Source organism: Humulus lupulus, chromosome 9, assembly GCF_963169125.1.
Source record: "Humulus lupulus chromosome 9, drHumLupu1.1, whole genome shotgun sequence".
Classification (NCBI taxonomy): Eukaryota; Viridiplantae; Streptophyta; class Magnoliopsida; order Rosales; family Cannabaceae; genus Humulus; species Humulus lupulus.
The window spans coordinates 180661452-180675549 of NC_084801.1; the positions used below are offsets into that span (position 1 = coordinate 180661452).

General features: G+C 36.4%; 1 protein-coding gene across 1 annotated transcript; it reads left to right on the forward strand.

Annotated features, from left to right (window-relative positions):
• The first annotated feature begins 9352 nt into the window (after positions 1-9352).
• LOC133801381 (L-type lectin-domain containing receptor kinase IV.1-like) lies at positions 9353-11683 on the forward strand. The gene has a single exon (XM_062239569.1). The coding sequence runs from the start codon at positions 9387-9389 to the stop codon at positions 11454-11456; it is 2070 nt and encodes a 689-aa protein (XP_062095553.1). The 5' UTR covers positions 9353-9386; the 3' UTR covers positions 11457-11683.
• Positions 11684-14098: the final 2415 nt, after the last annotated feature.

A 14098-nucleotide genomic window follows, 5' to 3' on the forward strand; every position in this document is an offset into this window, starting at 1 on the left:
TACCACATATCTGTAAATGAACCTAATACAAAAATATGAAAAATTGTTATATGAATGAATAAATCAAATTAGAAAATTAAATGAACAAACTTATTTGTCAGATATATACCTCATGTAGCTGACGAGTACTGCTTGTCCAATCTTCTCCTTTCGAGCAAACTGAAGTATGTCATCCTTAAATATATAACAGTGAGACATATCCTGATCAAAAACTTCAGACTCTATGCCTAGATTGACACACTCGCCATCATCCCAATGAGATACGATATTCTGTAATCGTTCCAATGGAGTTTGGGCCAATTGTGTTGGAGGAGTTTGTTGTCGTCTTCTTTCTCGAGGTTGTTGTGTTGATGGAGCTCTTGGTCGTTGTGATCTGGTCCTACTTGTAGAGGGAGTCTGTATACAATTATATCAACAATTAAAAAAATTACAAACAAATATAGAATTGTAAAGATAATTATGTAAAAACATGGCATCACCTCATGAGTTACATCTTCAGATATAATGACAAAATCCTTAGGCCACGCTATTGGCGTCCCAATGGCCTGAGCAACTATGTACATGTCCAAATCAGGATATGCAAAAGGGAGAGGACATGTTGGCTTAAGAACACTCGTAATCATAACTTGGAAGTTGTTGCCTGCCTCTCTTTCAATGAGTGTACCTGATGCAACAATGTTTGAAACCGAACCAATTGCTAATTGGCATGCTCGGCCCTGCATAAGAAACATATTATATACAAATAATCATGTTGAAGCAGTAAAGAAATTTATTTGGTTTCAGAATATTCAAGAAAGTTTAATTACCTCTTGCAAAGGCGGTTGTAGTGCAACAATGTGGTGTTCTGCTTGAGGCACTACTGGGTCCGGAGTATAGTAGGACGCCTGCGCTGGTGGCACTGGTGGGTCGGGCACATAGTATGATGATGGCGCTGGTGGGACTCCAACGTTAGATCCTGACCCGCTCTGTTGGGCCAATAATTTTCTCAAGAGCTCATCTTGTTGTTGAAGGCGCTCTTCTAGGCGTTGTGCTTGTTGACGATGCTCTTCTTCTTGTTTTCGAAATCTTTCTTCAAATTCCTTTCTAATGTCGTCATTCGAAGAAGAGGCTTTTGATTTATTTTTCGTTGAGGTAGGTGTTGGAGTATTCCAATATACTGAGCGGGACACACCGTGTCCTCCAGCCCTAACACGTCCTCGAGGCTCAGGAGTGCCCAACGCCCTCGTCAGCACATCATCAGGGCCATCAGGTGCCCATTTACCCTCAGCTTGGAGTTGCTGGTAATGATCCTGTGAAACAATATTCACAGAAAGTTATATATATAAGCTAATAATTTGACATATCAACATTATTAAATATGAGCACTTACAATATTTTTTTGAATCTCAGAGGCCTCTCCAATTAGCTCTCCTTTTGCATTCCGACGACCCATGCTCCATAAATCTGCCCTATCAAGTTCAGTCAGACTTTTCCCACTTTGTTCCATTAACATCTCTTCAATACGCACATAGCCTCCTCTAGAGAGGTTGTGATTGTATTTATTCATTGCTCGATAATTTTGCATCTCCTCTCTCTTTCTTTGCCACTCGGGAGTTAATCTTGAGTTCACAAACGCTAACCATTCATCCGGAGTTATGACATTCTCAAATCCAAATGGCAAAGCTGGCGGGAACTCATTTGGGTATTTTTTCAAAGCGTCGTAAACGTGTACCCTAGTAAGATTAGTCTTCCAATTTCGGAAGTACTTTCCCGCATCCTTCAACATCTGTTGCTTTTGTTTGGGGTCCAAATCATAAGTTTTCTGCAAGTTTGAAAGTAATAAGAAGCATATTATCAAAATAATATATATTTTAAAAACATTAAATGAAATATAATTAATAAAAATATACCTTCATTGTGTCCCATATTTTATTTTTATCCACCACACTAACATCTTTCCAACTGTTAATGTTGATGGACACAGTTGCTCGAACAACTGATCCAAGCTGTGATGAAACATTACTTCTAGATCCACCCACTAGTTGACCATACTCATTGTATTCAACAGGAGTAAGATGTCCTTCACTCCTTTTTTTGGTGTTTCTAGACATCCATGTACGTCCTCTCACAGATTTATTTTCTTGCTCCACTGACTGAGAATTAGGGCGTTGCTCTCCCTCATCAGAACTACCACCAAAAGGATCAGCCTCCATCTGTGAAACATAAATATCATTATTATAACAATTTTGGACACTCATAATCAAAAGATGAAACACATTGTGATAACAACTAAGAATTTCACATATCATAAACATATGAAACCTATTAAATGGTACCTCAAGACCCATTATCATCAACCCACAATCCTTCACCATTTTCACGGAAACAAATACAATCATCATCAACTTCGTCATTATCTTCTATTGCGGTGAATGTGACAAGTTCTTCTCCGAGAGGTATATCATGTAAATCACCATCTTTAATGTTCCATTCTCTTGTTTGCGTTGGAAGAACAATTGACCATTGGTTGTCTGAAGGATCATTCACATAAAATACTTGTTTCGCTTGTGAAGCTAATATAAATCGATCAGATTTGTGCCCAATTCGATTTAGATTAACTAATGTGAAACCAAAATCTTCATATATTATGCCGCTGTCACTTTTCACCCAATCACAAAAGAAAACAGGTACTCGAGTTGTGATATAATCTAACTCCCAAATTTCATTAACTACTCCATAAAAAGTCATATCACATTCAACTGGATTTTTATCTTTTGCACTAGAGACTTGCACGGTTTTAGCAACAAGGCTAACACCACTGTTTTGTGTGTTTCTGTTGTTATCGCGCTCCCTAGTGTTAAATAGAGTACCGTTAATCATGTATGATGAAAACTTGATGACATTAACTGAAGGTCCTCGAGAAATCCACTTAACAATGTCTGAAACCTTATTTGATGTGTTTTGTAATTCTGACACAACCTATCAAATCAACATACCAAAAACAACAAAAAATGTCACCTTGTAATTAAGTACTAATTAATGACAACTTTCAATAATCAACACAATTTACCTTTTGTTCTATCCAACTACTAAAAGTTCGATAATGTTCGTCTTGTAACCATTTTGAGTTCCTTGACTTGGATGGAAATTTGGTCTTTATCCAATTAAAATGTTCCCTTCAATTATAAATATGTTGTTAAACAATTGAATATACGAAGTTACACAACTTAAACTTAATGTATTATATGAGTATAACTCACTCGATATAAGGTTGAATTTCATTTATATTCTGCAACACAAGACGATGCGCTTCATCTAGAAGATCTCGACTTACTGTGCATACAACGCTACCACGACGACTCTGAATCTCAACATTTTCAACATCATTTAACCCAATTTTCTGTACACCAGTCATGTATTCAGAACAAAATTCAACTGCCTCTTCTGCAATATAACATTCGACGATGCATCCTTCCGACCGACTTCTATTCCTAACATACCCCTTAAGAATCTTCATATATCGCTCAAATGGATACATCCATCTTAAATAAACTGGGCCACAATATCTTAGTTCTCTAACCAAGTGAACTGTCAAATGGATCATTATATCAAAAAATGCCGGCGGGAAATATTTCTCCAACTCACACAATACCTCAACAATTTCATCTCTTAACTTAGGTAACTTTAGCGGATCAATCACCTTACAACACAGTGACTTGAAAAACAAGCATAACCTTGTGATTACATCTCGAACTCTCCTAGGCAACACAGATCGAATGGCACTGGTAGCAAATGTTGCATTAGAATATGACAATCATGAGATTTCATGCCAGTCAGAATACAACTTTTCATGTCTACCAATGACCTTATATTTGAGGAATATCCGTCTGGAACTTTTATATTAAACAAACATCTGCAAATTTCCATTCTTTCCTCTTTAGTAAGAGTGTAAGCTGCAGGAGGTAAATATGTTCGTCTCTTATCTGGTTTTGGAGTCAATTCATCCCTTATACCCATTGCAACCAAGTCTTGTCTAGCCTTAATTCCATCCTTAGTTTTCCCAGGAATATTCAACAAAGTGCCAATCAAACTATCACATACATTTTTCTCTATGTGCATAACATCTAAATTATGACGTATAAGTAAGAAAGGCCAATATTCAAGTTCAAAGAAAACAGATTTCTTTTTATAACACCCTTTTGGCTCTTCCACAACCTTGGCCTTGCGACTACGTTTCATCTTTGTAGGTGTACGAACTTTGGGCTTCCCTAACTTGAACACAATTTTAGACATCTTCTCAAGTACTTGGATCCCATTCAATGGCTCAGGAGCCTCTTCAAACTCTTGTTTACCATTGAATGCCTTCTTCCAAGTCCGAAGTTTATGCGTATTAGGCAAGAACTTCCTATGTCCCATATAACATATTTTCCGAGAGTGTTTCAAGTATTCAGAACATGTTTTTTCTTGACAAACGGGGCAAGCTTTATATCCTTTCACACTAAACCCAGATAAATTTCCATAAGCAGGAAAGTCATTAATTGTCCACAATAAGACCGCTCTAAGATTAAATTCTTCCTGCCTATATGCATCATAAACCTTAACCCCTTCATCCCACAAAGTTTTCAAGTCATCTATAAGAGGAGCTAGATAGACGTCAATATCATTACCAGGTTGTTTAGGTCCTGATATCAACAAGGTCAAAATCGTAAACTTTCTCTTCATACACAACCATGGGGGTAGATTGTAAATAACAAGCATAACAGGCCAACAACTATACTTACTGCTAAGGGATGCGTGTGGATTAAACCCATCAGTCGAAAGACCTAGACGAATATTACGAGATTCATTTCCAAAAGAAGGCCACTTCAAATCAACTCTCTTCCAAGCAAGGGTGTCAGCTGGATGTCTTAATTTACCATCCTTTATTCTTTCATTAGCATGCCACGACAAACTTTTAGCATGTTCGGCATTTCTAAACAATCGGATGAAACGAGGAATTGGCGGAAGGTACCACAAAACTTTGGCAGGTACTCCTTCCTTGACATCGTCACCATTTCTTTTCATTTGCCATCGTGACTCACCACAAGTAGGACACGATTTTGCGTCTGCAAAACTATTTCGATACAATATGCAATCATTAGGACATGCATGAATTTTTTCGTACTGCATGCCTAATGAGCATAATGTCTGTACAACCTAAGAAGCGCAGATAATTTTGTAAATCTTGTACAACCAGGGTAAATTGGTTTCTCGGCATCATTAAGGAGTGTCTCAAACTTATTTGGGTCTACTCCTGATCCATAATGTGCGTCGTCAATCATTTCATCTAATGGATCCCAGTTCTCCTCCACTATATTCCTCCTCACTCCTTTTGGTCTACTTGGCAGAGTTGGAGCAATCGGAGCTATCTCCCCATGGTAATACCAAATTCTGTAACTCTTGTCGATCCCATTGAAATATAAGTGTTCTTTAATCTTTTTAAGATCCATCTTTTTAACATTTCCACACTTAAGACATGGACAATAAGTAAAATTTGGGTCTTTCACATTTTCCGAACAAAACCTTAAGAACAAATCAACCCCGTTCCTAAATTCCGCAGATAACCTATTTGCTGACATCCACTGTTTATCCATATATTCTTCTATGTCTATGGAAAAGAAAAGAAACAACACTAAATAAGCACGTGATAAAGTTGTATGTCTATATAAAACTAATTTTTTATTATCCTAGATAAAATCGGGCAGCATTTCCCCTATAATAGTGACCTAACCATCTGCATGTGAATATCAAAACAAACAATTCAAACAACATACAATAAGTTTCTTCCTTATAAAATGTCTATATAAAACTAATTGTTTATTATCCTAGATAAAATCGGGCAGCATTTCCCCTATAATAGTGACCTAACCATCTGCATGTGAATAGCAAAACAAACAATTCAAACAACACACAATAAGTTTATTCCTTATAGCTCCGTAGCACACAGTAAAATTTATCAGAACCTACTTCACTAATACACACAAGTTCTCAACCTTCCGTTATCACCGCAGCACACAATTTTAATCTCATAACCTATTTCACTATGGATGAATATTTAAGATATTCAAACTCCTCTAACATTTGTTTAATAATATTAAAAGTAGAAGTAAGAGAATATATATGTACCTCTTGCAATCTTTAATCCAAAAGCTAGCAAAGTTACTTCACTTAGTAATCAAATTCGCTATTAAATCCACAAACCAATAGAATTAAATTAATAAATAATAAATAAAACATCACTAAATATCTAGCAATATATAACGTATTATTGTAATTTTAGAAACTTAATTACCTCAAATGTGTGATTGATATTGGAATTTTGATGCAAAATACTCTCTAAAATCTCACCACAAAAATCACAACCTATGAAATTAAATTAATTAATATGTTAAACATTACTAAACAAATATCACTAAATATCTAATAATAGTAAATGATATTGGTAAACAAATAAAAAAAATCCCAATGTGCCGCTAATTATAACTTCAACAAAAAATCAATATAAAATTTCATAACCTAAAAACTTAATAATAAACAAAAACATAAAAATTTTAATATATTTCTATTTTATAAATTATTTAATAAATTTATTTTAACATAACTATATATATAACAAAATAGTTACAATTTTAAAAAAAAATTCAAATATACAAAAATATATCTAAATTTCGAAATAAAAATTGATAAAAATTTAAAAAAATCATGAACATATATACTCTAATGAAATATATACAATGTGATAGGTTAAATTAAAAAAAAAACTAAAAAATCATAAATCCCTAAAAACTTCCATTGAAAAACCACAAAAACATACAATGTATATAAAAAAATGCATAAAAATGTAAAACTAACACAAAATCATGTATATTACTCATCCTAATGCAAAACCTATAATTTATTTGCAAAATAATTAACTAAAAATCAAGAAAATAAAAAAAAAACTTACCTTAGAACCCTAAAAACGCAGCCCCAAATCGCCCAATTCTTCTCTCTAGTTTGCTCTCGGGTTCGTGTGAGGAAGAAGAAGGCTGGTAGTGATTTATAAGTGGAGACATCCAACGTCTCCCACTGGGAGACGTGCCACGTGTCCCACGTCTCCCAATGGGAGACGTTGGATGTGCTCCCATGCACATCCAACGTCTCCCATTGGGAGACGTGGGACACGTGGCACGTCTCCCAGTGGGAGACGTTGGATGTACCCATAAATCACTACCAGCCTATTTCCAACGTCTTCCACTATTTTTAATGTCTTCCAATTGTAACCATTAATATGCACTTTCAATGTCTTACACCATTAGCCATTTAAAATCCCTTCTAATTTTTAATGTCTTACACCAATGGTGTAAGACATTGTAGGGAGTCATTGAAAGTAGAATTTGTTGTAGTGATAGCACCAACTTGAAAGGCCTCGGGAAGCTCAATCTTTAAAACTTTCAGTTTGTTAACAATTATTTGCAATTCATGAATTTGAGGAAGAATAAGTTCATCACCAAAAAAATTGAAATCGAAGTATTGAGATATCAAAAACTTTTTGGTACCTTCCTCTTCCGCCTTGAACTTTTTCTCAAGTGCATCCCATATTTCCTTGGCCGATTTGGTCTCGGTGTAGAGGTCATAGAGCCTATCGGATAGGGCGTTGAGGATATGACCCCTACAAAGGAGATTGTCCTCCTCCTCTTCCTTCTTTTCTCCACCTCCTCGGGAGTGTCCTTGTCGGATGGTGTTGGGAGAGGTTCTAGAGTGGATTCTAGAATGTAGGCGGTTTTGCATTTTAAACTCAAACACCCATAAAAAGAGCTTCTATTCCTAAATATTATAGAAATCTATTCTTAAAAAAAGTGTGTCAACCACAACCTAAAAATATATATGAATAATTTTAAATAAATATAGAATAATATTATTGTTGTATTAAAATTAATTACGATGAAACTACACTACTTGATATAATACTTTGTTATGATTGAAAAACACATAAATATACTATTATTACGTCACAAAAATGTAAATAATTTTTTAAGCAAAATACATACTGACAAGAAGACAAATATACAAGACTTGTCACAAAGTCAAGAATAATTTTAAAAGAAAAACCTTTTTAATGACTTTGAATATTGACCGAAGTAATCTATTGAATCATCCTAGACATTCCAACTGGCTCTCGAGATGTTCTTTGTAATTTTATGAGACTGAAGATATGCATTAATAATTAATGATGGTATGTGTTAATTCCAATTATATAGATACTATCTTGATATATAATTTTTTTTTTTTAAATTAGCCTGTAAAATAAAATCACATTTTAGAGTTTTTTTTTTATAGATCTCGAAGTACTCAACAGAGAAACACCCAATGATGTTGGGTGCTATGAAGAATTTGGGAGTGTCAATAGCATGGAAATGAGAACTAGCTCCCCCAAAAAAAAAACAAATAAAAGACAAGTCACCCAAAACTACAAAAGAGCCCCCTAATTATGGCTTATCAAAAGTTGGTGGAATTTAAATATTTCATGCATACCCAAAATTAAAACATTCCTATTCAGTCTCCAATCTGCCAAAGAGAATGTTTGTTACACTAATCTGGACTATTTAAATTATTAATAAAATGCTTCTGAAATAAAAAATATTAATAGAATATTTATTAATTAAAAAAAGTGTTGAAATCTTGGAAGTAGGGGTCGATGACGGATTTACTTATTTTCATATTTCAGAGTTGTGATTAGCCTATATTTTAGTTATTCGTTGTGACTCTGTTGTGGATTTGGGGAGATTGAAATTCTGTTTTGTTTGGGGTGCAACCTCGCGCATTGATTATTTGGTTGTTCTTGCTTGGAATGCATTGATAGAATTTTCAAGAGTTGCAACAACAAGGGTAATTCCTTTGAGAGTGTTGGTGGTGTGAATAAAGATGTTGAGGGGTTATTTGGGCGAGAATTGCCACTCGTACCCAACACCATAAAGAAGAGGTAGTGTATCGCTATTGGTAATCAACTATAGAGTTTCACCTCTATGTAGTGTTGGACACCATAAAGTGCCAAATAGCAACACTCTTGTTTGCGATGCCGGTGTGATTTAGGTATTGTCATTGCTTTGGTTTCTAAGTGTCAAGTTGGTGGCAGTGTCAGTCTGACTGTGTCTAGTGTCTTTTTTTTGTTGAATATTGTAAGTGGTGGTTCTTAGTGTTCTAGAATAGAGGCTCATGCCTTTCAACTTATCTTACTGGTTCTATAGATAAACGTATTTGGACTAAGTCATGTCTTTATTTGTTATGTTCATCTCTGACTGTTGATTTTTAAAGCTAATAGACTTATCTTTATTTGTTATTTTAAGACACATCAATTATCTATATATAGAATCGCAAGGCAAAACTGAATGAATATAATAGCCATGTTTTCTAAGGTTCCGATATTGCTTCTCTTACTATCCATAACCATAACAGTAGTACCAGCTTCATCTCAAGATGATCATGGTAATCTCAGTTTCGTATTCAATAATGGATTCAATTCAAGTGACCTGGACCTCGACGGCTTTGCTGAAATAACATCCAATGGCCTCCTCAGGCTCACAAACAACACGGAACACAAAACGGGTCATGCTTTCTTTCCCAATCCAGTCACCTTCAAGGCCACCCCAAACGGCACAATTTCTTCCTTCTCCACCACGTTCGCCTTTGCCATCAGATCGATGATGGCGGACCTGGGCGGCCACGGCATGGCTTTTGTGACCGCTCCGACAAAAGGTCTTCCCGGAGCTCGGTGGGGCCACTATCTTGGCTTTACTAACGAGTTCGCCAGTAAAGACAAGGCCGCCAACAAAGTTGTCGCCGTCGAGTTCGATACGGTCTACGACAGCGAGATCGGAGACATCGACAAAAACCACGTGGGGGTTGACATTAATGATATAAGATCGGTTACAGCTGAATCGGCGAGCTATTTCGACGAAAAAAGGGGCGGGTTTACGAACTTATCTCTTATGAGTGGTAAACCGATGAAAGTATGGGTCGAATATGACGCTGTTAAGAAGCAGATGAACGTGACTTTAGCTCCGGCCGAAGCTGTTAAACCCCAGAAACCGCTTTTGTCTTTGACCAAAGATCTTTCATCGATCATAAATGACACCATGTATATAGGTTTTTCTTCCGCAACAGGCACTGTAGTTAGTAGTCATTATGTTCTGGGTTGGAGCTTTAAGATTAATGGGGTAGCTCAAGAGCTCGACTTCTCCAAACTCCCACAGCTTCCTCGGGTTGGACCTGAACCAATATCAAAGCTTTTGGCAATTGGGTTACCTGTGATTTGTTCGAGCTTGGTAGCTCTAGTGATCTTTAGTTTAGTTTATTTCATCAGAAGAAAGAGAAAATTTGCAGAGCTAATTGAAGATTGGGAACTCGAATATGGACCCCATAGGTATAAATACAAAGATTTGTATATGGCGACAGAGGGTTTCAAGGACAAAGATTTATTGGGTAGGGGAGGATTTGGTATAGTGTATAAAGGAGTATTACCCTCTAAAACAGAGATTGCTGTGAAAAGAGTCGCTCACGAATCAAAACAGGGTATGAGAGAATTTGTTGCTGAAATCGCCAGTCTCGGCCGGCTCCGGCACCGGAATATTGTACCCCTTTTGGGCTATTGTCGCCGGAAAGGTGAGCTTCTTTTAGTCTACGAGTACATGCCCAATGGCAGCCTAGAAAAATACCTATACGACAAACCAAAAACAACACTAAATTGGAACCAAAGATTTAGGGTCATAAAGGGAGTTGCCTCTGGTCTATGCTACCTCCACCATCAATGGGAACAAGTCGTCATCCACCGTGACGTGAAGGCCAGTAACGTCCTACTTGATGGCGAGTTAAACGGACGGTTAGGAGACTTTGGTTTAGCTAGACTGTACGACCACGAAAGCGATCCACAAACAACCCAAATCGCTGGCACAATCGGCTACCTCGCCCCTGAGCATGCCCGAACCGGAAAGGCCACAACAAGTTCCGACGTCTTCGCATTCGGAGCTGTCTTGCTCGAAGTGGCATGCGGACGTCGACCCATTGAGCGGAGAGGAACGAAGATGGAGGAGCTGATTTTGGTGGACTGGGTTTTCTCTTGTTGGAGCAGAGGTAGGATTATCGAGGCCATGGATTCGAATCTTATAGAATCAGATTCTAGTGTATTAGGGGAGGAAGTGGAGTTGGTATTGAAACTGGGGTTACTGTGTTCGCATTCGGAACCGGAGGTCAGACCGAGCATGAAGCAAGTGGTGTCTTTTTTGGAGAGACATGTGCCTTTGCCGGACTTGTCGACGCTGAGGCTGACGGCTGCGGGGTTGACCTTCGCGCATAGAGAAGGGTCTGGTGATTTTACGGCGTCGTATCAGTCGTCTGTTAGGGGTTTCACTCAGGCTTCGTCTTCTTCTGAGGCCGAATCACTCCTCTTTTGTGGCCGATGAGTGTGCGTCATACGCCTGAACTGTGCCTTTGTTTATCATTTTCATATTTTTAGCTTTTTAAGAGAGAAATTTGAATTTTTTTTTTCCCATTTTCGAATGGTAGAATATACATGGCCACATTTTCAAAATTAGTGCAAATTGACCTTTATTTTTGTTTAGTATTGTCTTGTGTAATATTATTTTTACACATTAATTAGAAAAGGAAATTACAAAACTAGATCAAATAACTATTTTTATTCATGTCATATGTGTTCTGACCCTGATTTCAATTCCGGCCTTATTATAGTACTTATTCATCCTCATCTTGTCCCAACTAACTTCTAAAACGTAAATATCTTATAATTATAACTGAGTTTACACACATATAGTTTTGTAGTCCCATTAATACAACTCAATAAAAATAAGTTCATTGACTGATGATGTTAAGGAGTCGTTGATGTGTTAGTTAGTAGTGGCTGTATTAATTTGTTAAGTTGTTAAATCTACTGATTAACTCTGTTGTAACTAACTCGAGCTGGTCCTTCTTTAATCAGCCTAATTAATACAACACATTCTTTCAATTCAATTCTTTCTTTCTTTGAAATCTATTATGGTATCAGTGTCTTTCCTTGAAATCTATTTAGGAACATATATATAAATATATATATATATATAATTGAAATATTTATTTATATAGTTTTATATTTAGCTTAAGTAAATGGAGTGGGTCGGTCCCACCTCGCTAAGCTTATGCCCCGACCCGACCCGCCCTGTTAAGGCATTTGATACGGGTCTTGCATACTAAAATAAAAAAAATTAATATACTTCAAAGTAAAACATCAATTTTCTCTAAATAGTGGTAGTAATTAATTTTTTTTTAAAGATGATTACAAAAAAAAAAGAACAACAACCAGGTCGAGTTGTGATCCGGCCCGCATCAATTCTAGTGGGTCGGGTCTGATCTTGACCTGCCCCATTATTGACTCGATTATATTCGGATCATGAGCGCCCCATCGGGTCGGGCTCCGGCCCGCCCCGATCCGCCGGGTTTATTTTGCCATCTCTACTTAATCCAGAACGTGGGTACATGGAGAGGAACTTGGGATGATTCCAATTACTATTGGATTGTATTACATCATATATAGAGTAGGGGTTAAATCCTAAATAACTTATCATGCACATAAATCCAAATTCATAAACATGGCCAGATAAAGAGAAATGGCAAAACAGAGGTAACCCAGTTTATAATCAGAGGATTTTCTTCTATGATCCTAAGCTCTTTGCCATGAATAAAAAGAAAAACATATTCATCAGCTTCAATTAGAGCAGTTGTTTGATAAATTGTTCTTGGTCCTTGTCTTTAGTATTTCATCGTTCACAGGGCTTGTTGGCTTAGCTTTCACTTTTGTTAAATCATATTAGAAACACAACTAGCTAGCTGCAAAAATACTTTTAGAATTTCAAAAGCCCAAAAGTGATTTTCAAAAGCTCAACCAATCAGCCTCATATTAACAAAGAAAATCAAAGTGCTCATATTGAAAAAACAAACCCTAAACATATGAATGAATGAATGAATTAGAGAGGCCGACAGTGAGCAAGACTACTAAATGGCTAGGGCATAATAGAAATCACGACCATGAAAGTAGACAGGAACTAATAATAAGTTAGCTCAGCTTTATGTATTATATTATCAATTTTCCAAATTTATCTTCAATTCTCACATATGTACACACCAACAAACATATGATCATAATAAGACGAAAATGTATAACTAAAAAAAATAGATTATTATATATGATCATAATAAGACAAAATGTAAAAGCAACTATATTTCGTTTTTTTTAGTTAGAAGATGTTAAAGCTAGAAATTCGTGAACTATAATCTAATATTTTGAATTTTGTTTTTCTTAAGAATGTAAGGACGAGTTGACTGAAAGGTGAAACGAAATAGTAGAGAAAACAAATGCATGAATTCTTTACTGTATTACTCAAGAAGATTACAAGCTTGAACACTTCCAAAGAAGACTCTTCTCTTTTTTATAGGGTTCATTTTGCATGTGTTTTAATCTATCTCTAAAATTATCTCTTTTTTCTTTGAGTTGTTATTTTTATTTTTATTGAGCTGAATAAGAGAAGACAGAAACATTCCGTGAAACAAGATATTGAGCTGAAAAAGATTTGCATCTGGGGTGGTGGTGGCGATGGCGGTGGTGGTGATGGATACCTCCGCCGCTTCTACCCTTTTGAGTGCTTGGGCAGGTTTATCTTCCTAACTTCGTTTTCCCTATCTCTACACAACTTTACTTGGTTAAGTGTGCTCATATTGTCAATTGCATACTTCATTTGATCATTATTATTTGTTAGTACTGACGGCTTGCACTACAAAAAAACGTCCTATACCGAGAACATAGTACCGAATACAAGTTCTCGGTATAGATCTTTTACACACCCGCCTCCTTTACGCGGTTTTTTTCATTCTAGTATGTGTACCGATGACCCTATACCGAGAACATATTCTCGGTATAGGGTCTTTACCGAGGTCTTTATCGAGAACGTGTACTCGGTATAGTTAATTCAGACTCCCGCCTTTTTTACGCGGTTATTTCATTTTAGTTTGTGTACCGAGGACCCTATACCGAGAACATGTTCTCGGTATAGGGTCT

Coding starts and splice junctions, on each gene's coding strand:
- LOC133801381 (XM_062239569.1), top strand. CDS start 9,387: ATGAATATAATAGCCATGTTTTCTAAGGTTCCGATATTGCTTCTCTTA.